Source organism: Microtus pennsylvanicus, chromosome 4 (assembly GCF_037038515.1).
Source record: "Microtus pennsylvanicus isolate mMicPen1 chromosome 4, mMicPen1.hap1, whole genome shotgun sequence".
NCBI lineage: Eukaryota > Metazoa > Chordata > Mammalia > Rodentia > Cricetidae > Microtus > Microtus pennsylvanicus.
Window position 1 is genome coordinate 132,646,813 of NC_134582.1, and position 27,356 is coordinate 132,674,168.

At 42.6% G+C, this 27,356-nt stretch overlaps 1 protein-coding gene and 1 long non-coding RNA gene across 11 annotated transcripts in view; one reads left to right on the forward strand and one right to left on the reverse strand.

Moving 5' to 3' along the window:
• Window positions 1-27,356, forward strand: part of Cacnb2 (calcium voltage-gated channel auxiliary subunit beta 2) — a 345,264-nt gene that overhangs the window by 96,088 nt on the left and 221,820 nt on the right. The window contains exon 1 of one of the 10 annotated variants that reach the window (XM_075970547.1): window positions 27,142-27,263. The exons of 8 other annotated variants lie outside the window; for them this stretch is intronic. In XM_075970547.1, coding sequence (XP_075826662.1) covers window positions 27,216-27,263 — 48 coding nt within the window. In that variant the 5' untranslated portion in view covers window positions 27,142-27,215. Of the gene's footprint in view, window positions 1-27,141; window positions 27,264-27,356 lie in introns of those variants that run through there. One more of the 10 variants, XM_075970553.1, reaches the window with a different exon arrangement.
• LOC142848463 (uncharacterized) lies at window positions 1,398-27,228 on the reverse strand. Its single transcript, XR_012910421.1, has 3 exons — window positions 27,106-27,228; window positions 14,016-14,212; window positions 1,398-1,464 (listed from the first exon to the last, which is right to left on the reverse strand). It is a non-coding gene; the product is annotated as an uncharacterized LOC142848463 (long non-coding RNA).

Below are 27,356 nucleotides of genomic sequence, written 5' to 3' on the forward strand. Positions count from 1 at the left end.
CACTTCTCTGCATCGCCTCTTGATTTTCTCAGGTGCTTCCGACTTTACACACCCAGACTGAAAAGGGACCACGCCTGTCCCTGTCCCTTCTGTCACTCACTGTCTTGCTGCAAATGGTGTTTCTCTCTTTATATCGTTTTTTTCATTACCATCTTTTCTCTTTATATCTGAGGATCAGACCAATCTTCTTAAAAGCTCAACAACAAATAAAAACCTAAGAATTCATGTTCAGGCATAAATTCTTGGAATTAATTTAAGAGCACTTGATATCTGGCAGAGTACCTGGGTTCAGTTCCCAGCACCCACATGGCCACATGGAGACTCACAGCCATCTGTAACTCTAGTTCCAAGGGATCTAATGCCCTCTTTTTACTTCCTCCACCAGGATCACATGATATACATACATACATACATACATACATACATACATACATACAAGCAAAACACTCATACACATAAAAGTTTTGAAAAAACATTGGCTACTCCATAGCAGTCATCCTATGGTCGTATCATGGGGCATCTTCCCTGGTAGGTCAGTACTGTAGCTCGCAGGGTCCACTGCTGGATCAGATAATTGAGGTATCCCTCCCACACCCCAGAAGCCTGCATGCACCTTCTAATGCCATTAAAGCTAGCTAACCAATGGAGAGATACCTTCCTCATCACTTCAAGATTGATATTTTATTTCCTGCAGTGAAAGTGTGTAGTGTCTTCGGCACTAAGGTCTTACTATCTAGTTATGCTGGGCAACCAAGAGAGATGATTGTTTGTGTTGATTTCTGAGGTTCCCTTGACTCTTTTTTTAATTATTTATTTATTATGTATACAACATTCCTTCTATGTATGCTTGCATGCCAGAAGAGGGCACTAGATCTCATTATAGATGGCTGTGAGCCACCATGTGGTTGCTGGGAATTGATTGAACTTAGGACCTCTGGAAGAGCAGTCAGTGCTCTTAGCCTCTGAGCCATCTTGCCAGCCCATAGCCCATTCCCTTGACTCTTAACTCCAAGAGAGGTATCCTATGCCTTGCACTCTGATTTTCATTTAATAACCCATGTTTTGCCTTGTCCACCCATGCAAACTTCTTTTAAAGAACACTTTGTAGCCGGGTGATGGTGGCGCATGCCTTTAATCCCAGCACTCGGGAGGCAGAGGCAGGCGGACCTCTGTGAGTTCGAGACCAGCCTGGTCTACAGAGCTAGTTCCAGGACAGGCTCCAAAGCCACAGAGAAACCCTGTCTCGAAAAACCAAAAAAAAAAAAAAAAAAAAAAAAAAAAAAAAAAAAAAAAAAAAAACACTTTGTGCAGTTGGAGCGATGGTTATGGTTCAGGGGTTATGAGTGCTTGCTCCTCTTCCAGAGGATGCAGGTTCAGTTCCCCGAACACTCACCAGATGTCTCATGACTTGCTCTAACTCCAGCTCTAGGGGCTCCAGGGCTGTCTTCTGGCTTCTGCGGGTATCTGCGCTCAAATGCGTGTATCCACACACAAACACACATATATACAGGTAATTTAAAATAAAATCTTTCAAAAGGAATTTTTAAAAGTATTTTAAAAGTATATTTAAACTAGTGGGTTTCTATGAGGCTTTTTCACAAATCCTCTTTGGTGGTTAAACTGTTGCTTACTGATTTATCTCCCCATCCCCCATCCCCGTCTCCATCTCTGCTTAAACCTCTAAGCCCAAACACACCCTCTTCTTCCATACCATATGTGTTCTGCTGGCTCCTCTAATTAACTTCTTAATTGATTGCCAGATAGTAGGCTTCCATGTGGCTTCGTCAGACCTTCACTTTAGTTAATCATCCCCTCCAGTACCCTCATTTCTTTCCTCGTTCTAACCCCTCCCTACTTTCCAGCCTTCCCACCCTTCCCACCCCTAGTGTTTCATTTCTCCCTATCATTTTAGATAAAACTTACACATTGAGATACATATAAACGTGTGTAATTGTAGTATTTTAAGAACTCAGAGAAGGATGCTAAATATATAGGGTTTTTTTAAAAATATTTATTTATTATGTATACAGCATTCCTTCCATGTATGCATGCAGGCCAGAAGAGGGCACCAGACCCCATTACAGATGGTTGTGAGCCACCATATGGTTGCTGGGAATTGAACTCAGGACCTTTGGAAGAGCAGGCTCTTAACCTCTGAGCTATCTCTCCAGCCCCTGCTAAATATATAGTTATTAATCCAAGAAAATGAATAGATTCAGCCTTATCATTATCAACCCCAAAGGTATTCTTTATAGAAAAATAGCTTAAAAACATGAGAATTTAAAGTAATAGGACCAGACAGGCTTGGTGGCACATGCCCATAGTGTTAGCATCTAGGAGGCTAAAGCAGGAATATGAAAAAATCAAGGCCAGTCCATACTACCTTGACACAATAGTGTCTTTTAAAAAAAAAAGGAAAAAGAAAAAAGGAAAGAAAAGAAAAAGGTACTGGAACAGGAAGTTGCCCATGTATGCATTTTAATTTGTTAATTAATAAGCAAAAGTTTGATGAGACCCTATCACAAAAACAAAACAAAACACCAAGTTGTATCACTGCTGTGGTCCTGTAAGTCTGCACATCTCAGAGACAGCATCTGAGTTGTAATAATGCTATTGGTATTTAACAGCACATTCCTTCTAGTTAAAGCCTAAAGGGGAAGGAAATGTTCCCCTGACTATATTGAGTGTTTCTATGGTCAATTCAATTTTGAGGTTAATCTGGGAACTTTCATGTTTTTAATTATTTATTTTCAATCCTTTAGCACATTTTTAAAAGATTTGTTTTTTTTAATTTTTTAAATTGTGTGTTTTTTTATTGTTTAAATGTGCATGTGTTAGTACAGATGTTCTTTGCGTGTAGGGTATCGGAGCCTTGGAGCTGGAGAGAGGGTTCTGGGAGTCATCTCGGGTCCTCTAGAAGAGTAGTAAATGCTCTTAACCTCTGAGCCATTTCTCCAGAACCTTTATAGAATAGTTTTTTGAAAGGCCAAAGAACTTACTTTTGAAATGTTTTTAAAATACAACAGCTGTTGGTTAAAATGAGTCCCACAGTTATATTTTGAAATGGAAATATCCCAAGCAAGAAGATGGGTCTTTGTGTTAATACTGAAATAAGAGTATATAGAGTAGTTAGGAAGAAATTATATCCAAATATATATTAGAGAATATCAATATTCAACACTCATATTAAGTTAAAATATACTTACGTGTGTAATAATAAGCAAGGCAGAAGCATTTGAGGATAAATGTGTAAATAAGGGTTACTCTGTCTATAAACTGAATTCCCAACTGGCTTTCACAGTATGTGAAATATAAAAGTTTAGATAATGAAAGAAGAGAGCACTAATTATTCATTAGGCAGTATAAAATTATAGTGGTGTAACTAACTACTGAGAAATTAGATCCATACTTTGTGTCAAAATTAATTAAAGAGTTAAAGATAGCAGGACTAAAGAACAGCATTGGACTTAGAGCAAATCCTGAGAAGAGAAAGAATGGTAATTTATGAGGATAATGGGAAGGGTGGAAGTCTCGAGAAGAGTTCTCAGCCCCTGAGATGGATCAGCAGCTAAAGTGCTTTGTGTTTACTATGCAAGCCTGGCAACTTGAGTTCACTCCCCAGAACCAGCTCCAGAGTTGTGCACACAGAATGACATGCATGTGCACACATCCAATATTGATAAATAAAATATTTGAAAAGAAAAGCATTGGTGGTGAAAAGGTGGTAGCTTTTTAAAAATGTTAAACTTTATAACAACATAACAAGTCAAATGGAAATAACTGTCATGAAAAACTTGATGTAGAAATATAAAGAATCAGAATGTCATATAAACAGTTTCAATGAACCATTAGGCTATGAAAATATGGTAGCTGGGCTTCTTAGTATGTGTCAGTACAGCTAAGTAAAAGCAATAAAAATTATAAAGAAAGTATGTAAAAAAAACTTTGAGGTTGTATATGAAGATAAAGACTAAATTTTTTGATGCTTTCAAACTTGTCACTATTGTATTATTCTGTTTTCAGTGAAATTAAACATCAAGCATTCCAATAGATCTTAAAAGCAACTATTTTTGTCTTTAGTGACTATTTTTGGAACACGCCAAACCGAATGCGCAAAACCTCTGCGTGCCAACAGCAATGTAGACACTTGAAGTTCCTGGTAGGATGTTTAATCGAGTTGGAAACAAAACACATGGCTCATAAGGTTCTTTGTGACTTGGTTCAAGTCTGTGAGTCATCTTGGTAAGGAGTAGCCCTGCCCCTTCCAGGGGATTGCTTAGAGAGAGGATGCCTGAGACAACCAGGAGAGGGTGTGCCTTTGATGCCCTGGGCTTTGAGCTGAGCCCTAACTTAGCACTGTGCACAGTGTGTCCTCCACAGGTCACGTGGCTCTGAGACTCTGTTTCCTCATTTGGGAAGCTGAGTTACACCAACCACCATGCTGGAATGCTGGGGAGAATTCAATAATTCAGTGGTGCTGGGTAGATGCTGCTGCCTGTTTAAAGCTCTCAACCAAGAGGAGTCGGACCTGTTTCTGGTGTAATACAGTACCTGAAATATTTGCTGCAATGACCTGCAAAGTGGTTCTGCTCCATCCTCAAAAGACATTTCAGGACTTTAAAAGATCTCAAGGGGGAGGTTCATTTTTGTTTTACTTAGGGTTTCTATTGGCGTGAAGAGACACAGTGACCACTGCAACTCTTATAAAGAAAAGATTTAATTGGGGCTGGTTTACAGTTCAGAGGTTTAGTCCATTATCATCATGGCTGCAAGCAGGAAGATCTATCTGGCTGAGATCAGGAGAGAGAGAGAGAGAGAGAGAGAGAGAGAGAGAGAGAGAGAGAGAGAGAGAGAGAGACTGTGCCTGACTTGAGCATTTGAAACCTTGAAGGCCACTCCAGTGACACATTTCCTCCAACAAGGTCATGCCTACTCTAACAAAGCCACACCTACTAATCCCTATTTCATAGCCCCACTTGCTATGCTATTAACCAAGCATTCAAATATACGAGCCTATGGGGTCAATTTCTACTCAAACTACATTTTGGCATCACAAATGTGTGGATTCTTTGATGAGATTAATAGAGAATATTATAGTTGAATTTGACAATAATTTTTAGACATCAAGATTTTACATTTGAACATAATCATTTCGAAATCAAAATGAGTGTCATTTGATCACCCCTTGTTTCCCAGTGCCCATGTGCCAGTGACTCTAGGTGTCCTGAATGACATGATTTGTAATACTCAACATGATCTCTTATAGAAAGTCACTGTACACGTTCAGGTAGAAACTATACCAGCTCTGCAAAGTGCATGCCAGCAGTTTTCCCCTTTAGTTTTGATTTCAGTATGCTTCAAATGTCCCAACAGTCTTGTAATTCATTCGTCAGTCCTAAACGAAAGGACTGGAGACTTATGAGGGGTTGGCGGGCACACAGTCTTAGAGAAGGTGTGGGACAATGTGCTGGGCTCTAAGGATGTCTCCATCTTAATTCCTGGACCCTGGGAAGGTTGCATGTTACCTTGATAGCAAACAGGATTGTGCGGACATGATTAAGAGTCTTATGCTGAAAAACAATGTTATATTTTGTACGATAAGACAATGTAATCACTGGAGTCCTCCTGTGTCAAAGAATGAGGCTGAGTCAGAGTAACAGGAAATGCCAGCAGCAGCAGACATGAAGAGAAGATGCCTGCTGTCTTTGAAGGTTAAAAGGTCTTAAAGCAAAGGTTTAAAGCAGTTGCTAAAACATGGAGAATCCAGGAACTTGGTTCTTGCGGAGAGCCTTCACTAGGGACGCCTTGACCTTTTCCTTGACAAGATTCACTTTGGACTCTGGGTTCCAGGTTGTGAGATGTTCATCTGTCTTGTTTTCAGTCCCTAATCTGATGTTAATAGGGTGCAGTACCCTGTAGATGCCTACAGGCAGTGTGGAGAGATGTCACCTCTGTTAACAGTGTGTGGGAGATGCCTACAGGCAGTGCGAAGAGATGTCACCTGGGTCTACAGTGTGTGGGAGATGCCTTCAGGCAGTGTGTAGGAGTGTCACCTGTGTCTGCAGTGTAGAGGAGATGCCTGCAGGCAGTGTGGAGAAATGTCACTTCTGTCTGCAGTGTAGAGGAGATGCCTGCAGGCAGTGTGGAGAAATGTCACCTGTGTCTGCAGTGTAGAGAAGATGCCTGCAGGCAGTGTGGAGAAATGTCACCTGTGTCTGCAGTGTAGAGAAGATGCCTGCAGGCAGTGTGGAGAAATGTCACCTGTGTCTGCAGTGTAGAGGAGATGCCTGCAGGCAGAGTGTAGGAGTGTCACCTGGGTCTAAAGTGTGTGAGATTTGAGAGGGGAAACACCTTAAAGAATCCTGCAGCACTATCCTTAGTTTATAACTTCAGCCAAACAATACAAAATGAGCCTCTTGGTTGTGCTTCAGGTACAAGGGAGATGGGGCCTCTGTTCCTAGTCTTTCTGTTCTCTATCAAGATCATGCCCAGGGCAGATAGCAGGGTCTAAAACAGGGGTTCAGATCTAGGTGCCTGGGGAGATGAGGGGAGGAAAAGTGCTTCTGAATTCCTTTGTATGGTAAGACCCCTTTATCTTTTATTCTGACCTCGTTTTTAAGTTTTCAGAGCCCCCCCCCAAACCAGAAGTTAGAAGGATGTCAGTAGACACAGGGTAGGGGCTGGGAGGGGTGAAGAGGGCCTGCACTGCCGTGCTGGGAACAAATCCTCAGAAAGGACTCTGTTGGTAGCGGCGTCCCTGTGGTGAGAAAGCGGATGTGAGTGCTCTGTTAGGATAATGGGAGCCTGGAGAAGGGCATTGAGAGATGGACATGAACGAGCACAAAATACAATGACACATGCATAGACACGCCATCGTGAAAACTGTTTTACAGGCACCCCCTCCGCCAGAATGGGGTCGTAAAAACATGAAGTCTGAACAGCAAAGTGTTGGATTATTAAAACATTCAATGAAGATTAGAACAACCAAAAAAATACCATTTTTCTCAAAAAGAAATTTTAAACGGGCAGAGAAAATACAGAATCCCCTGTGGGCTTTTCCATTCTCTAATCCAAAGAAGGAAACAATCCTCTGGTGAAAATCCCCTGGTAACTCCAAGGTGTGGTAAGCCTTAGTTAGATGAAATCTGCACAGCCTACCCGTTCATGTCATGGTTTTCTGCTACTATAACAAGTGCCTGAGATGTTAACTTACAAACCTTCTCGTTTGTAAATAAAGGCTAGGGATGAGGCTCAGCGGATAATGTGCTGCTGCAAAAGACAAGCAGCTGCGCTTGGATCCCCAGATTGTATGTAATCCAGGAAGGTGGAATGTGCCTGTAGTTCTGATGCCGGGGCAGGAAGCAGATGCATGTGGTCATGGGGATCAGCAAATCAAACCAAGTGGCAAGTTCCAGGTACAGGGAGACACCCTGTCTCAAAAACGACGGTGGAGAGTGGTAGAGGAAGACACCCAATGTAGACTTCTGACCTCTGCATGAGCACACATGAAAATATACACTCATGAACGCGCGTGCGCGCGCGCGCGAGCGCACACACACACACACACACACACACACACACACACACACACACACACACACTATACAAACAAGTTCTGGTTCATGATCAGTTGCTGACCATGCTTTCCTTGGGGACTGTGATCAGGCCGCTTATCGTGGTAGGGTCAGAAGAGCAAAACTTGCTCCTTTGCCAGGCAGCAGAAGAGGTTACAGGAAAGGGATTAGACCCCCTGAACCCTTTCAAGTGCACTCCCAGAGGCCTAAATATTTCTTATTAGGTTCTGTCTCTTAAAGATCCTGCCACTTCCAAATAGTACCGTAATGGAGTCGAAGCCTTTAGCACTGGGACCTTTCTGGGTGTTTGAGACCTAATCTGGAGCAGGATTTCACACTCCAGCTCTGTTCAAAGGCTCTGCTCCTTTGGCCGCATGAGCTTAGCATCTTAGTGATACTTGATGTATTCTCCCCCCTACTAAATGGGCACAGAAGCACTAACTTCAAGAACTTCTGGGAAAAGTAAAAGAGGCTTGCCAGTAAGAAAATACCACATTGTTAGAAATCTTAAAGACCCTCACAATTTTGAAAGGGGGGATTTCTTTCTCTTGTATTTTCTTATGTTGAGACAAGATACTGTTATAAGCCCAGAGTGTCCTGGAGTTCACGATCCCTTGCCTCCAGAGGGCTAGGGCTATAGTGGCATAGCATAAAGCCTGTTCTGTTTCTTTTTTGTTAAAATAAAATATAAGAACTGTGCTTACAAATAGCATTTTCTATTTATTTCATTAGTTAAATGATAAAAAGATAGATTCTGTATTCATCTAGACGCTCTTTTACTTTTTATTTATTTATTTAAGATTTCTGTCTCTTCCCCGCCACCGCCTCCCATTTCCCTTCCCCTCCCCCAATCAAGTCCCCCTCCCTCATCAGCCCAAAAAACAATCAGGGTTCCCTGCCCTGTGGAAAGTCCAAGGACCACCCACCTCCATCCAGGTCTAGTAAGGTGAGCATCCAAACTGCCTAGGCTCCCACAAAGCCAGTACGTGCAGTAGGATTAAAACCCATTGCCATTGTTCTTGAGTTCTCAGTAGTCCTCATTGTCCGCTATGTTCAGCGAGTCCGGTTTTATCCCAGGCTTTTTCAGACCCAGGCTAGCTGGCCTTGGTGAGTTCCCAATAGAACATCCCCATTGTCTCAGTGTGTGGGTGCATCCCTCGTGGTCCTGAGTTTCTTGCTCGTGCTCTCTCTCCTTCTTCTCCTGATTTGGACCTTGAGATTTCTGTCCCATGCTCCAATGTGGGTCTCTGTCTCTGTCTCCTTTCATTGCCTGATAAAGGTTAATATTCAGGAGGATGCCTATATGTTTTTCTTTGGGTTCTTCTTCTTATTTAGCTTCTCTAGGATCACTAATTATAGGCTCAATGTCCCAAGAGATGCCCTATCAAACAACAAAAGTATATGCTCAACTATGTTCATAGCAGCATTGTTTGTAATAGCCAGAACCTGGAAACAACCTAGATGCCCTTCAATGGAAGAATGGATGAAGAAAGCATGAAATATATACATATTAGAGTACTATTCAGCAGTAAAAAACAAGGACTTCTTGAATTTTGCATGCAAATGGATGGAAATAGAAAACACTATCCTGAGTGAGGTAAGCCAGATCCCAAAAGAGGAACATGGGATGTACTCACTTATATTTGGTTACTTTTTATTTTTTTCTGAAATCTTTTTGGCTCAAAATCATTGTGAAATCAGACTCCATTTTTATTTTGTATTCCTTCTTTCTTTCTTTCCTTCCTTCCTTCCTTCCTTCCTTCTTTCCTTCCATCTATCCATGTATCTGTCTGTTTGTCTGCCTGCCTTTATCTCTAGAGAACTTCATACATGAATGCAAATGTTAGCCAGGGTCTCTTTAGTCCAGGCTGACTTCAAACGTGAAGTCACAGATGACCTGGAATTCAGATCCACCTGCCTCTGCTTCCTGAGTGTACCATTACATGCACCTCCCCGAATACATCTGAGAACATCAAACACAGTCCACACAAGTAGCCTGCTTGACCTAGAGGGTTCCCACAGTCCAGTGACTTACTCAGGGGTGAGATGCAGACTTGTGGTGGCCACGCCCAGAAAATCCCCACACCATAACTGAGTCACACACTTGGAATCCTTTCGATTTCCTTTTCCCCCTGAAAGTTCTCTCACCTAACTCCCCTCACCCTGTGGGGAACCCGTGGGCAGAATCCTGCCCTGAGGGCCCTTTCTGTCACCAGAGCTGTATGCTACTGCCATCTGGTGGTTGTATCTTTTTCCTGACTCTGCCTCCAATTCCCTCTGAGTCCCCATCCTCTTTCCAATACTAGCTCCCAGAAAAGGAACATCCCAAGGACTTCTGCCTGAGTAGGCACGCGTATAAAGCTAAATACAACCAATGGATGAAGCAGTAAATGTCTTCAGACTTGAACTGCATGCTTTGGTTTCCCATGGGATGCTCCACTTGGGCATGGATGCTTGGATGTAGACTGTAAATTGCCACAAATCATGAATTCCTCCACGGGACCTTTTAAGAAAGTCATACTGGGATTTTAGGTCTGTCTGTTGATGATGACAAAACGAAGCTATTTTCATAGGTCATCCAGGCCGCTTATATTTGAAATGTCGTTAAGAGGGTTTAAAAGGAGCTGGTGTTTTTAATAGACCTGAAGCCTGGGAAAGAAATGTAAACTCATAGCTGATCTGACATCTTATTAGGACCTGTTCCCTAACTTATAGATGCCATATTGCTGTGACCTTATACAACACACGGGATATGGAGGACTCTCTAGGGGCTCTTATTTAAAGGCAGTGATTCAGCTCTTGAGGAGCCCACCCTGATGCCCTCAGCAGCACATGGGTCTTACGTTGTAATAATGTGCTGGTCATGTGAGTCGGCATAAACACTGAGGCCACTGCCTCTATCAAATCAGAGAAGCGGCATAAAACTATGTTTCGACTTTCAGGCTCAGTGGTAGAACATTGCTCAGTGAGACCCTGGACTTGGTCCCTGCGCTGTGAGGACTTACCAGCATCAGCTTTGAAATTCAGTAGAAAAGTTCGGCTGCTCCAAAATCAGCCAAGCTGACGTTAAAACCCACATGAAATGCTATTTATGAAGGGGTGAAGGTATTTGTATCCAGCACGGTGAGTAGGATCTTTCAAAACATGAGGATCCATAGTTTAATTATTTTGCCTTGGTGACTGTCCGCTTCATAAATGTGAATAATAAAAGGCTTCTGTGGTCTGAGTATAAAATAATTGGGTACTATTTTTGAAGTTCTTTATACATAATCATATGACTCCCCCTGGATTCTATCTTTTCTGCTCTTATACTGGAGGAGTGTTTTCCTATTCCATCTATTTTCCTAGCTGCATGTTCATGTAACTATATTAGACAAGGAAAATGAGGTTTGCTTGCTGTCTCATCGCAGTGTTGTTCCGCTGCTAGTTAATGTGGTTTGGAGGTGAAGTGTCCCCAGAGACGGATGTATTGACAGCTTGGTCCTGTGTGCAGCAAAACGCAGAGGGTGTGGCGTCACAAGATTAACCTCTGATGGACTCACCACTGAATGGGAAGAGGGAAGCAGTGGAATTGCAGGAATTTGGGTTTAGTTGGAGGCAGTGGGTATCTCTCTTTCTCTGTCTCTTTATCTCTCTGTGTGTCTCTGTCTCTCTGTGTTGTCCTCACTCTGGCTTTCCTCCCTGTCCACTATAAAGCAAATATCGTTTCCCCACCACACCCTCTTCCTGTGATATTTCTGCCTCGAGACAGGCCTCAAGCACAGCCAGATCAACCACATGTGGGCTGAGACTCCCGACAAGTACACTGAAGTAATCCTTTCTCCCTGTGCTTGGTTCTCTCGGGTGTTATGTCTCCATGACTGACCCACTAGAACAACGTCAGCAGAAGTTGTCTTTCTCTGGAAAGTCTGATGGAATCTGACTTGTCTGCCATTGCCCTCAGAATTCCTCCTGTTCTGTGGCATGGTTTTTGTTTTGTTTCTCACCCCTCACCCCCAGATCAACGATTTCCTGCTTCCTTGGACCCCACTAGGCATTCTCCCTCTGTCTGGAATTCCTGAGAAACACCAAGCCAGGTTGAAACTGATCCTCAGAGACTTAACCCTTGAACTCCAGCAGATGAGTGTGGTGAGTTGTGTTGGAAACACCATCATGAGGACAGTTTTGCACAGATAATGACATGTATTTGATACTGTCCATTTTCTTCAGTTTATCTGGCCAGTCTACAGAACGATTCCCTTTACACACCTTCTTTGACCTCCAACGTCCAACACTTTCCTCTCTCCGTTCTCATTTAATGATCTTTCTCCTAACTTCATCTGAAAGAGGCACACCTCTGAGAAGACCTTCTCCCAGCTGCTGCAAGGAAAGCAGGCGCTCAATTCTCCATGATTCCTTCCCATTACCGTGGGTGAATCAAGTCAGTCTCCTCTTACAGGCAGGGTGCAAGGTACCCAAGGGCTTTCTTCTATAGTTATCTGTGTTCTCTCTTGAAGCATCTTTTTTGCTCTAGCCTGCAACCCTTCTACTTGATAGAAAATACTGCTGAGCCCACTTTGTTCCACAGCCACGTTTTCATGTGTGTACTCTGTACTAAACAAAATCTTCCAGGAAAATTGTGTCTACAATATCGAATTGTTTGTTACCTGACTCTGTTTCAACAGACTTAAAAAATGTTTAATGTTAATATTTTTGGGGGGTTGGGGAGGATATGCAAATGTGCCATGGCTTGCATATAAAGGTCAGAGGACAATCTCAGGAGCTGGTTCTCTCTTCTCACTATGTGGGTTTTGAGGATCAAACTTCGGTATCAGCTTGGTAGCACACGCCCTAAGCTGCTGAGCTGTCTTGCTGGTCCTCAACACACATTTGACCCAAACCCTCAGTGAATTCCTCTCATCTAAATCATTGATCTCCATATGTTGAGATCGGATATTAAATCTGTAGTCTATATCATATTTGAATTCACTTTGGTTTTGAACCAAAAAAATAATTTCCTGTATTTTACCAAAGTCCTGTCTACTGGAGTCAGTGTTGGGACACCTTGTTAAGAGTTTCACTAAGGGTCATGGTTTCAAAGACTATCTATGTGCTACATTCCAAGTTCCTGCCTGTGACGACAGTTCTCATTGGAACCCTGAATTCATGCAATGAATTGTCCACCTGGTCTCATTACATTGATATCCCACAGACTTTTAATTTACTAATTTTTTTGAGATAGGATTTCACCAGCTTAAACTCAGTACATAGACCAGACTAGCTTCCAGTTCACAAAAATCTGCTCATCTCTGTCCTGGAATTAAAGGCATGTGCCACCACATCTGGCCAAATGTCCTACAGATGTTTTGTTTTGTTTTGTTTTCCTCAAAATTAAGACTTACAAAATATTTTTTGTTTCCTTTTTCAAGGCTGCTTCTCTCTAGGTATTCCTTTTAGGAAAGAGAGCTGGATTCTCAGGGTTGTGCATCTCACACGTCACTTTCAGCCCACAGCGTGGTACACTCTTGTCTCATGCAGTATCAGTCTACTGGTTCTACCACCTCTGCGTTCAAATATATCCAGAAGCAAACCATCCTTCAAGAGTTTCTCCAACAAATGCTCTAGATGAAGCCCTTGTCTCCCGACTGAGCTACTGTAGTAGAGTTAAACACTATCTCTTGGTCCATCTTAGCTCCTTGCAGTGGCCACACAGCATGTGTGATGTCACCACGGAGACATCAGTCATGTTATTTGTTCTCCACAAAAATCTCCCATGGCTTTCACTCACAAAGTCCCGTTGCTCTAGCGATAGAATGAACCTAAATGATCCTAAGCCTGGCCATTGGAAGAGATGAAATCACAAACACCTATTGACCGTTTCTCCTGTGAGACCTGTGTGCTCTGCCTCTGGCGTTTGTCTAGTATCCCGCCCCCCTGGTCGCATGTCTTATTCATTTATCATATTCCACATTTACCTTCCACAGATGCCTTATATGAGACAGAAACTTACTCTTCCTGTCTCTCATTCCAGCCCCTTTTCCCAAAGTGCAGAGGAATTGCAAGCTGACATTTAAAAATACTTGTTCCTATTTTCTTTCCCCGCAGAGCACCACGGGAAGAGAGATTTTTTTTTTCATTGTGCAACTCCAGCATCTGGGCCCTAGTTTGTTTTTATTGTCGGCTAGGCACAGCCTTTTGTCACCAGAGAGGAGGAAACCGCAACTGAAAAATTGCCTCACTCAGATTGGCTAATCTGTGAGCGATTGTCTTGATTGGTGATTGGTGATTGGTGATTGATGTAGGAGGGCCCCAGGCATGTGCTGCAGAGATCACTCATGGCTGTGAGCTGCTCAGCAGTTATGATGGCTACAAGATATGGCTTTTGAATATGCTCAGTTTGTTTACACAGACGTTCCTTATAATAAATATCATGCTAATATAAAAATCAGGAAGACATCTCACCAAGTAGGGAAGTTGGACAGAGATGCTACTTGGTACCACTTGGAGATCCTTTCCAGTGAGGCCCCTTCTGAAGCATGAGGCTCGACTGCATCCCCTGTAAATCCCTTCAGCTGTAGCAGGCTGGGAGGGCGGCCCTAATGGAGGGGCAGAGCATCCTTAAGAGCTTTGGAGAACTGCTAGTCCTGACAAACCAGCATCTGGAAGCAGAGAGACAGTGTTGAAAGTTCAATAATCACTGAAGCCTGGATCATGCACGGTCCTGAGTCCTCTCACTGATGGGTGTCTCCTGAGGCCAGAGAAGCTGCATTTCTGCAGTGTGGCAGTGTGATCTGGTCCTAGAGACTTTTCCCAGAGTTCCAATGTTTGTATCATTTTCTTGGGGTGGTTGCTTTGTGCTGTCAGGGCTCACAGCTTGGGGCTAGTTCAGCACCACATTGGGGTGAGTTCCTTAGCATATCAAGGCTTGCCTTGGACTGGCTTTTGAGGCCCAATTCTTGTCAGAACTCCCTGGTAGCAAGTTCTGATTTTATAGGCATTACATTATTCCAAACACACAGAATGACTTTTAAATTACACAAAATGGTTTCCCTTATTTTCCTACCACCTGTGGAGCTGGGCTGCATAAGATCACTAGTTTAACATGAACCATATCCCTCTGTGGTTTGTATTTCAGTTCTTTCTTGACTTCACACTATATCTTTTCAAAGTCAAGGAATTTTGAATTTATTCATTTGTTTATAGCAAAACAACAGTTATTGAAACCTCATTATTAACAAGGTATTTTGAAGAAAAAAAACTCAATGATTTTTTTTTTTAAAGGACTACTTCAGACGTAGGACTATTAAAAAGAGAAACCCAGCCAGGCAGTGGTGGTGCAATCCTTTAATCCCAGCACTCAGGAGGCTGAGGCAGGTGGATCTCTGTGAGTTCTAGGCCAGCCTGGTCTACAAGAGCTAGTTCCAAGATAGACTCCAAAACTACAGAAAAACCTGTCTCGAAAAAAAAGAAAAAGAAAGAAACCCAATATGAAGTATGTTAGTTAGTATGGGAGCTATTTCCATGAGAATGTCGTGAGAGTCTAAGCAATGTATTAAAAAAAAGGGGGGGGGGACTGTCGTGAGTATTTTCTGGGCCAGGTGTGGTGGCCCATATCTATAATCCTAGTACAAGGGACACAGAGACAGGAAGATGGTGAGTTCAAGGCTATCCTGGGCTGATTCTGAGACGGTCTCCTAAATGGAAAAGTTTAGATTGTGCCAAACTACCTGGACTCTTATTCACGTGAATGGCTTGACACAGGCTGTCCCTCAACTGTTTGCCATTTGTGTGTGTGATAACATCCACTGTATCCCATGCATAAGAGTTCTAGAGGAAGCCAGAATCCACTGTAACCCAGCAAAGCAAGGCTTTAATCTTCTAAGTATTTAAATTACTCCAAGGATAGTGGTTTTGTATGAGAAGAGATATTATAAACTTTCCTTTTAGAGGAAGATGGACTTAAAAGGAGGATTGTAAAGTAAAGTGAGCCTGAGGATGTGTTTTCCTTTTCTTTAGAGACCTTGCTAAGAAAATCAGGCCATCTGTATTAACACAGAAGTTTAGCAGGCTCTAACCTCACTGCACTGTAAACTGAAGGCATGCATGCATGTGTTTTCATGTTCCATTTCAGCTCCAGTTTGCGTGTGATCCTCTGGAAAGGCATCCTGAGCAGTGCACACCACAGAACAGGCTAGTGTTAGACTGTCTTCACGCTCTTCTTTTAACAAGCCCTGGGGCGATAAATTTCCTTCCCTTTTATCCCTTCTCTTTTGAAATGATTCTTCTAGATTTGCAGAGCATTTCTGTGAGCATCAGGAATAAAGGAAAAATCTTTTACCTTTAGCCAAAATTCAGATAAAAGATTTAACTGGATGGTGGTGGTGAATGCCTTTGTTCCTAGCACTCGGGAAACAGGCAAGTGGATCTTGGTGAGTTCAAGGCCAGACTGGTCTACAAAGCTAGATCCAGGACAGCCAGAACTATTAAACAGATAAACCCTGTCTCAAAGAGAGAAACTGACAGACAGACAGACAGACAGACAGACAGACAGACAGACAGACAGAGTCAGACAGAGACAGACAGGGAAATTTTGAAGATTTAGAATAACAAGCTACTTAGGGCTACCATAGGAACTGTGTGTGGGACAAAGACCAAGATGGAGTATTTGCACCAGAGTTTATGTCGGACTTTTTCTATAAACATTTGCCCTGTTGCTCAGTCTCCAGCCCTCATCTAAGAATGCAATGCCATGGCCATTAGCCCTACACATCATACATGTATGTAATGAATTCTGATTATTCTCAATCCCACTTCTTCCTATCTTTTTTCCATCACTAACAGGTATGTACATACACACACACACACACACACACACACACACACACACACACACCAGTTCTTTTCCATGACTTTTGGTTTTGTCATATAACCCATTTAATTTAACCACGGCCATCTCTGTAACCATTGGGTTGGAAGTATCCCCTAGAACCTGGTAGGGCCATTGATGGGAACATGGCTCAGGCAATGATATCCTTCCTTCCTCAAACTGGCAGTGGAATTATTTCAAGAACAGAAACTCCCTTACACCCTGGAGTCGTAGAGAAGGAGCACTTAGTGTGAGGTCCATCAAACCAGGTTTAAATCCTGCTGGGGAGCTATGCAGCCTTAGCCAAATCACTCAGCTCAGAGCTGCCATCTCATTTGCCATCCAGGGAGAAAGAGCATTAGACCTGTAAAGGTCTTGCTACTAAAAGAGGCATCCTCAGTGTCTGCCCCAGCCCATGATCCCTCAGCTCATAGTCTGCCCCAGCCCACAATCCCTCAGTGTCTGCACCACCACGATCCCTCTTCTTGTCCTTATATTCCTTTTACTCTTGGCTCATGCCAAGCCTGTGAGTGTGGTGTGCAGCTCCTTCTGCCTGTGAGCGTGGTGTGCAGCTCCTTCTGCCTGTGAGCGTGGTGTGCAGCTCCTTCTGCCTCACTGTCCTGAGTATCTTCCTAAATGTCACCTGGGTGAGAGACATTTAGTGTCCTCTGAAGGTCAGTCTGAGAAGCAGCCCTTTAACACCTGCTGTGGCATTTCCCGTCAGGACCTTCAGGAACGCCGCTTGTGCCTTTATACAGGATGTTCCTTTTTATGGGACTTCAGGAGAATTTGGTGTCTGCTCTGAGTGCCAAGCAGAGTGGCGCTTCTGAGCATTGGGTTTATTTTAAGCTTATGGCCAGTAAATTATGTAACTGACCGAGTTTCCCTTTTTTGAGTTGCCTGTTAGAAAGCTTATAGCCAGATTCATCACTCATCTGGAGGAAGCATATTGGTCACCGCAGGGTGTGTTTCAGCTTTTGTTTTTTGCTTCCAACCACCCCCCATCTTTGTTGATCTCTTATTGTAACTCTTTTTATATATAATTTGAACATTATTTTAAAATGTATTTGTGAGAGCTTAGTTCACTGTAGGGGGGTTAGCCAGCATGTCTACACCCATAAAGTCACACCAACATGGCTGCCCAAACATGAAGTGAATAAGGTCAATATTAGTCACATAAAGTGTTGTGGGGAAAGTCCACAAGGCCTCAACCGTAAACAAAAAGCTAGAAACAATTAAGGAATTTTGAAAGGAGGAGATATAGTCTTATCTAGGGAAGAGCAAACTGTGCTGGCTAGTTTTATGTCAACTTGACACAAGTTAGATTTATTGGAGAGAAAAGAGCCTCAATTGAGAAATCCCCCCATAGGGTGTGTTCTTAATTAGTGATCTTGGAGGGCACAGCCCATTGTGGGTGGGGCCACCCCATAGGTTATCCTGGGTTCTGTAAGAAAGCAGATTGAGAAAGCCATAGGGGCAAGCCAGTAAGCAGCACCCCTGTGTGGCTTCTGTGTCAGCTCCTGCCTACAGGTTCCTGGCCTGTATGGGTTCTTTCCTGACTCCTTCAGTGATGCACAGTGATGTGCAAGCACAAGCCAAATAAAGCCTTTCCTGTTGTGGCGTTTTATCTCAGCAATAGTAAGCCTAACTGGGACATATGTCAACTCATTATCCAATACCAAATTGCCATCCTTGAAAACATACATAAAGTAACATTATACAGACTGAGTAGGTTGCATTCATGTATTTAGGAATATATATATACATTTACCAACAATTAATGAAAAAGAGGGTATGAATTTGAAGGAGACCAAGGAAGGCAGTTGAGGGTAGATTTGATTGGAGGAAAATATAAGGGGAAATAGTGTAATTATACTATAATCTCAAAAAAAATAAATGGGTAAAATGAAGTGGCAAATTGTTAATTTTGTAAATGATTGTCATGGTGGCAGGACATCTATAGCCAAGAATCTTTATGGGAAGTATACTTCATACATATGTGTATATATATACACATATGTATATGTGTATATATATGTATATATATATACACATACACACACGTGTGTGTGTGTGAGAGAGAGAGACAGAGACAGAGACAGAAAGAGAGAGAATTTTAGGAACTGTCAAGAACGTTTTGTGGCAATGTTAGAGGCAATGTGTATTTCTCTTTCTTGTCATTCCAATCAAAGAGGAAATTAAAATGACCACTTGGAAGTACTGAAAGTATTTTATGCTGTGATCATCATGGATTTGCTCATGAGATATTATAATCTGAATAGCATGCCTTTTTCCATCCAAAGACCAATATTTACTTTCCTATATGCAGGTTGTATTTCTTTCCATCGATAATGAATAGAATGAATGAGCCAAACTTATTTTCAGAAGGAAGGATGTGCTGTGGTGAATTTTAAGCAATGGTTTGGACTTGGTTTCCCTCATTCCCTTCTGATTAGCATAATGGCTTCTGCCTTTTGCACAGTGTTTCTCCTTCAGCTGGAAAGTAGCAACATCCCCTCTGTGCCCTGAACTCTGTTGGGGAAAACCAGAAGTCCGGGTAGAGAGGGATTCAGCCGAGTATGAGAAGGAGGTGAATGGAGGTTTTGCTTGCTTATTTTCCGAGTTAAGAGTGATATGGGGAAATTAAAAGAAAATAGAGTAAGCTACCAGTCCAAATCTACCCAATACAAAACAGAGGGAGGCAGTCCGGAACCTGCATGAATTTGAATGCTTAAATTATTACCATGTGTTACAAAGTAAGGACATGTTCTTGGGTCATTTTGGAGAGAATCAAAGGAGAAAAGATAGACGTGGATTATGACATTCTTTGCAAGTTTCCCTGAGCTATGCAGAAGGAGGACATTGGGTTTTAAACACCTTTCATTGCAGGATTTCTCTCTTTTAGATGTGACTACATTACAAGATAAGAGGGGGTTACTAGGATTACCAAGTTTTACCACACTCTAAGTGAGGTATGTATTATATAAGCTACAGCACAAAGTTTGTCTTCTGGATAGACAACCTGTGGCCAAGTTCTGCATGTAGGCATTCACTGATAGTTATCAGTGTGAATATAAAATCATAATCATACTCAAAACATTGAAGTTCTGTTTTGTTTGCCGGGGTTGGGATTCAATTACTTGGTTCTCAAGCATGAGTTTTGTAAATTATAATGTTGAGTCAATTTTAAAACTATTGGAACTGTTGGGCATTGTGGCTCATGCTTATAATCCCAGCACTCAGGAGGCAAAGACAAAGGTAGGAGGATCTCTGTGAGTATGAAGCCAGTCTGGTCTACAAAGCAAGTCCTAGAATAGCCAAGGCTACAAAGAGAAATTATAACAACAACAAATAAACCTCTTCCTTCTTTTTTCATCCTCCTCTTCCTTCTCCTCCTGTGTGTTCATGTATGTGTGAGCTTGTGTGTACAGGAACACAAAGAGGTCGGTTTGAGGTCTCTGTGTAGTCGCGAAAACTCAAAACAAAACAACAACAACAGCAAAAACAAGAACAACCCCCAAAAAAGAAAAAAAACTGGGCAGTATGATTCTCCCCCGACTACTCTTTATTTTGCTAACTTCTGCTGTTATCTGAATGTAGTCTGATTACTAAAAACGATAGGGATTTGTTTGAGAAAAATAAACATCATATTAGAGCAAAGAAGAATATAGAAACCTTGGTAAAAAAAAAAAAAGAATGCTATTTATTTCCATATAAGCTAAGTAAAATTGAACTGTTTTTTTTGGTGGCTAAAGAAGTAAACACTAAGGCTGGAGAGATGACTTAGTTGGTAAATTGCTTGCTATGCAACCAGGAAGTCCTGAGTTCAGATCTCTAATACCCACGGGAAAAGCCAGGATGGTAGTACACACCTGTAATCCTAGGGCTTGGGAGGCCAAGACAGAGGGATCCCTGGGGCTCCTGGCCATCCAATTTAGCCAAATTGGTGATCTATAAGTTTAATGGCATATCCTATCTCCAAAAACAATATGGAGGTCAATCGTAGAAGATACCCAATATTGACCTCTGTCCTCCATGTACTCCTGTACATACATGCTCAAACATACATGAACACATATGGAGCAAGAGGAAAAAGAAAGAAGGGAGAAGATGAAGAAGAAGAAAGAAGAAGCAGAGGAGGTGGGGATGATGGTTAAAAAGATATAAGGGGTTTGACAAGGATTCTGCTTAGAATCCTACAGTAAGAAATGCTTGTCAGAACAAGACTAGGAACAAACTAGAGCCAGAACCAACATGCCCATGAAGGCACGGCAGACTGCCCATCAGACTGAGCCACAATGGTGGATGGAATTGGGCAGAAGTGGAGAAATGTGGAAATAAATATCTTTTACTTTGAGACCTCTTTCTGTCTTTTCTGAGCATGCTTTTCTGTTCTAAGCCCCAAGTTCATCCTCTTCTCTCACGCCTGTGCCCCGGGTTATCAGTAGGTAACATCATCATCTTTGAGTTAACGGGTCTCAAGGGAGTTTCCTTGCTGTTCTCTTTCTCTTTAGCCATCTTCCAACCCAGCTGCACACTTACCTCCAGAGGGTATGTTAAATGTTATCTCTTTGACCATGTCTGTGGCTGCCTGAACTACTCTCAACACAAAGATGAAAGTCTAGCACAGAGGTCATGATATGCTTGCCACCTGCCTTCCAAACCTCCTCTTGTCCCTCTCCCCCTCTTCCTTGACCCTCCAGCTTCTCAAACAGTATCATCCCTTCCTCAACAGAGATGTGTGTTTATGCTTCTTTCTCAGCTCTGGTCTCTCTCTCCTTGCCTCATCTCCCCTGCATTTTCATCTCAGTTCCTTCCCACCCAGCAGCCTCAGCTCAAAGAGCTCTTCCCCCAGAATGCCTTCTCTGCCTTCAGTTATTTCAAATGTTTCCCTGCTCTCTCTTTTCATAACACTCTTGCTTTCATCCAACTAACTTACTAGTTTGTAGAACTATGTTTTGTGATTAATAGATTCAAATGGTCCCCCTGCACTTTGAACCCCCTATATTTAAGGACCTCAGTTATTGTATTTACTTCCTATTTTGTGACCGGTGCCTGAAAGACTCAGGCACATACTCAACAACACTCAAGTGAGAGCGACTCAATAGACAGAGATGGATAGTTGCGGTTTTGGTGGTGGTGGTGGTTCTGTTTCGGGGTTGTTATTGATTTTGCATTTATGGAAAGTAGGGCAGTGATTTTCAGTGGCCTTAAGAACTCTAGACCCTGAGTGTGTGTCACTGTAACAATGCGCTAGGATGGATGAGATGAGCAGAGGGCTGTCATGGCGTTGAGCATGGAGACCACCTTGATGAAACCTTAGCCACTTAAAGAGCTGTAACAACCAAGCAGAGTCACTCCTGAGGAGAAACCTGTTCTACTCTAGAAAGTATCTCAAGATTGTGGAGACTTTGGACATTTCAAAATTAAATTTGTTTTTAACTGTATAAAATAATAAAACTGGTCTTGGAAAGATAGCTCAGCAGGTCAAGGTGTTTACCATCATGCGTGATGACCTAAGCTTCATTCCCTGGACTGCATGGTGGACGATCAGATGTGACTCCTACAAGCTGTAAATGTGTCAACAAATACATGGACGTGAATACATGTTATACCTACCAAGTACTTTTGCTATATGTGCATCTTGTAAAATATTTGAATTAAGTCAAACTTACCTCCTTGAACATTTCTTGTTTGTTTTGGTACTGTCGTCACCCTGATGTGCAATAGCATATTAGAATTTAATTTCTCTCTGTGTGTATGTGTGGTGTGTGCATGCCTGCACAGTTGTGTATATGTGCTCACCCATGTATGAGCATATGTGCTTACCTGTGCATGCACATGTGGAGACCAGAGGGCAACATTGGGTGTCTCTATCTTTCCTATGGTTTTTTCTTGAAAGAGGGTTTCTCACTGAACCTGAGTAAGGCTAGACTGGATAGAGAAAAGGCCCCTAGAGTCCTCTCTCGGATTCTGCTCATGTTTGAGTGGTTTGAGTGGGCATCACCGTGGCAAAATATGATGTGAGGGTTAAGATCCAAGCTCAGGCGTTCGTGCTGTCTTCCTACTCGTCTGTGCCAGGACTTCTGCTTCTCTGGGTAACTCACGGCACCGTGCTCGGTCTCTCCCTTCTGCCGCCTCTCCTGTCATCCTCAGCTGCGGTGAGATCATCTTTTCGCGGTTGGCTCTGTTTCTTCTAAGAAGAAACAGTCTCAGTCACTGTGTGTTTTCTCTCTCCTCGACGGGAGTCACAGACAACATGAGTAGTATAATAATCCCCACATATAAATCACACATCCCTGGGTGTATGATTTAAGATGCCTGTCATTGACTTCACATATATGAATCTGTGGTTATTTGGAATTATTTCTACCATCCTTTCTCTGTTAACACTTTACGAAATTTTAATTTAAACATACCGTAGATTATTTTAAAAATTCCTCATTGTCCCACTCATTAGGTTTACAGTGAACTCCATAAATTACCAGCTATTTGGTTAACTTCATTTGATTCGATTACTTAATAGCTGGACAGTAATTGCCACTACATAAACACAACAGCTTCAGATTCCTTGCTGGTTTTGGATAATAATCTGGCATTTTTTAAACCAAATTATCCAGAGAGGTTTGTTTTTCCTACTTGTTAATAAAACTAACCAGTTATTTTTGATTTCAAGGCTTCGGCAGTTCTCCTGTCCTGCTGGATAAAGCTCAACTCTGCTGTGGAGTTTGGGATGCTCTGGTCTGTTCCAGAGGAGACTGCTCTCCCAACCTGAGCTTTCTCTTCCCTTTGCTTTTGTGTCCTCTCCGTTCCCTCCTCCCCACATGCTCCCTTGGATGCTATGAATTAATTATTGACTCCAAAAGTAATAATACTCAGAGGTATTTTTAAAATACTAGTTTCATTTCTTTAACTGAGGTCAAAGTAACAGTAGTATAAACAATATGGGGGGGGGAGGGATATGTTTCTCTTGGCGTTGCCATGCCATAACAAACCACTTCCAACCCACAGGGTCACTCCCAGTGAGAGACTGGAAACTAGCTGCTGTGTTTCCCGGATGTACAGCGGGCTTTTCTGTGTTCCTTCAGCAATACATCTATCTTAGGGCAGCAGGAAAGTGGAAAGGGCAGGAGGAAGGCAAGGTCCAGTCCCTCTAAGGACATCTAGGGGGTTGGTACATGCCATTTTTTTTCTTCTTTCTCATTGGCCAGAAGCTAGTCACATGGTCCCGCTAGTTGCTAGGGAAGCTGGAGTGTTTGTCTCAGTATAAGCTCTCTGCGTCTGTTCTGGGTCCTGTAGCTGAAATGGTGAAGGAATAATGAACATGCGAGTGCAGATTTACGTCTCCTTTTCTACCTGCCCTTTACTGGGCTCAATGCTAGCAATGCACACACGAATAAGGACGGAATTAGTGGGGGCACTCAGCTTAGTTGGAAGACTTTGGAGCAGTGTGATGACACACACCTGTAACCCCAGCACTTGGAAGGTGGAGGCAGGAGGATTAGGAATTCATGGTTGTCTTTGTCTACATAGCATATAATAAATCTGAGGACATCCTGGGTGATATGAGACCCTGCTTCAAAAGTCCCAGAGGCTGGAGAAGTGACTCAGTAGTTAAGAGCACTCGCTGCTCCTCCAGAGCATGGCAGTTGGGTTCCTAGAACCCATGTCATGTGACTTACAGTCGCCTAGCTTCCAATTCAAGGTCCTGACACCAGCTTCTGGCCTCTCCAGGTACTCAAACATATGTGGTGCATGCGCACAAACACATATGCACACACACACACACACACACACACACACACCAAGAAATAAAAGCACAAATACCTAAACACACTTTGGGTAAGTTCTTTTTTCCTTAATATATTGTAAACATGTAATCTACCCACATCTTTGCTTGAATATTCTATAGAAGCAGATGTATCGTGCATGTATGTAGTCTGCATGTAAATTTCTATGCTACATATACAATCTAGTCACCTGGCATTTTTTCTCTGCTTATTGTCCATTGAGTGCCACACTGCCCGCCTTGTCAAAGGAGCCCACATATCCCTGACTTTACGGAGCGGTGACCATTCCTTTGAGGGATAGTTACAAGAGGGTTTGCCTGGTGTTCCCGTTTCCCCTCATCACTGTGTTGTAAGGTCCTGGAGTCTGGTTTAGGCACGGAGGCACTTGCCTTATGTCAACACTCAAAGGAAGATGGTGACATGGACTCCCTGTTAAAGAGAAAGAAAGTATCACAAAGGAAAGGTGCTTTATTATTTCCTGTCCCTAGCATGTTAGCCCAGGGGCAATAGGCTTGAAGGTCCCCAGCAAATGTCTGCAGAACCCACTTAGAGTGCTCAGCATTCTTTCCTGGGTTCTTGAATGGCAATGTGGGTGGAATCTCTAATGAACTGGGGAATCTCTTACATACTGTGTTTAAAAATATCATACTTAATAAAAAGTTAAGTGAATTCTGAATCAAATTCAGAATCCATCAAGAGTTCACTCTTTCCTCCAGTATTTTCTTCTTAGTCTATCTTTGACTTCATTTTTATTCTTTGTTTTTATGAAATGTGCGATAAAGAAGCTTTTTAAAAACCTTGATCCTCCCCATGTTCCTACCAATCCAACTTTATGTTCTCTCTCTCTCTCTCTCTCTCTCTCCTCTCTCTCTCTCTCTCTCTCTCTCTCTCTCTCCTCTCTTCTCTCTCTCCTCTATATTTGGAAGGAATTGAGAGAATAGAAAGAAAATGATCAAAATATCTTAATGAAAACCTTGACTTTTATGTTTTATTATATTGCTATATTTCTTGCTAGAGTTTCTTCAAAAAAAACTGAAATACTGTGGACTAGGTGCAAATCTTGCATAGTTAAGAAAATGTCTATCTTCTTTATAACACTTAATTCGAAAATCAATTTCCAAATTAATTTAAAAAGACCTCTGACTTAATCAAATCCTAGTTGCTCTAGATCGGTTTTCTCAACGTGTGGGTTGCAACTCCTTTGGGAGTGGAACGACTCTTTCATAGGGACTGAATATCAGATATCCTGCATGACAGATGTTTACATTATCATTGACAGTAGTAGCAAAATTACAGTTAAGGAAGTAACAGCAAAAATGACTTTATGGTTGCGGGTTGCTATGGCATGACGAACTGTATTAAAGGGTCACATCATTTGGAGGTTGAGAACCCCTGCTCTGTATAGTCATATTTTTCCCTTAGATCCTTCAAAAACATGGATGATTAGTATGTGAAGGCCATAGAATTTGGAAGACTGTGTTAAGTCCAAGCTATTAATTATACTACTTCTATGTTACCAAACACTAACCATTTGGGGCCTCTGCCCCTCTGTCCATCATGTAAGAGGCCTGAATTAAACCAGAAACGCCTTCCGGTTCTCAGTTGTCCCGGAGATGAATGAACAACAATATAGGATTGTTACCCAGGCTCTAAAAAAAAAGTTGCAAAAGGTTGCAAATTAGTAACTTCTCACTTTCCATGGGCCTAAACAACACGATGATGGTTGAGGCTCTTAGACTCTGGTGTGAAATTAATTCATGCACCTTCTTAAGTGATACAGAGCTACTTGGGTGTGGGGCAAATTTGGATCAATATGTGTGGTGTACTAAAAGGTTATATGAATCATTGCTTATTAGCATCATTGATATCATCCAAATTAATAGCTGAGTCCCCAGTGCCTCAATGATTCATGTTCATTGTGCGGCGTGTACAAGGCCTTAGACAACGAATGTAAAGATCGGCTCCCTGTCAGAAAACCGTGTCCTTGGGGAGTGGTATAAATAATAGTCTACATGGAGTATTGACTTGCTAAGCTCTCGGGTTTGTGGAACATTTGGCTTATTATGTCTAAATCATAGATGATATATTATTTAACCAATTAATTAGGTCTGACTCTGATCACATTTGCCTGCCAGAGCTCTGTTTATTTAACATGCTTCAATGTAGAAAATGAGTCTTTGGCAACAAGCAGGAAAACACTGTACAGCCGCAGTGGTTGAGTGAGTCAGGTCCTGAGGCTACTCCAGCAATCTTCCTTACAAATCCTTTGCAATACATACTGCAGGGCAAAGCATCTCACAGTGGAGAGGGTGGCTCCGGAGTCCTAAGAATCCACAGTGAATTCAAGTCTAGACTCACTCATTTGTCAGTGAAAGGGGAGGAGGGAGAACGAGCAAATCAGATATGCCCAAAATGTTACAGAGGTACCAGTGAATCAAGGATGCTGTTGCCAGTCTGTGCGTAGCCGAGAAGGGCGAAATAACAGCCAAGCAGCGGCAGGAGCAGCGCTCTTCTCAGACACAGTCACATAAACAGCAGCCAGGGTAGGCCTCCTCCCTTCCGAAGCAGCAGACTGCAGCCTGGTGAGATGCAAGGCTCTGAGGTCTGAAAATCTCCGGAGGAGAGCATGGCTACTGTAAAAGCCTTGCTCAGAAACCCCAGCGATCTGGACAGGCTCAACTCCACATTAGCAAGAGTTCCTTTGGGAAGAGAAAGGCTACCTTTTCTAGATTTCTGCCAGTAGGCAGCCCCCTTAAAGAAGATCTCAAATTACCTGTAAGAAATTTTAAAAAGGCAGACAGAGAGAACAAAGTTTTGGCATGCCTGCAGAAACAGCAGTGTCTGTAAAAACTACCTAGAGACCGAAGCTAACTGATCATTTGCCCATGGCTCTTACCTGGGAGTGGAAGGTGGGGAGAAATGGACAGTGGCCGTGGCCGTGACGGGAAGACGAGGCACGGTGCAGCTTGGTGAAGCCACGCTCTGACTGCGTTCTGCCCCCTCTTCATGCAGTGCTGCGGGCTGGTGCATCGCCGGCGAGTTCGGGTGTCCTATGTAAGTTTCTATTGCTGAACGGCTGCGGCTAGGAGCTGAAAATGTCACTTGTGTCTGTTTGGTCTCTGTTGCTTCTTTTGGATGCTTTAATCC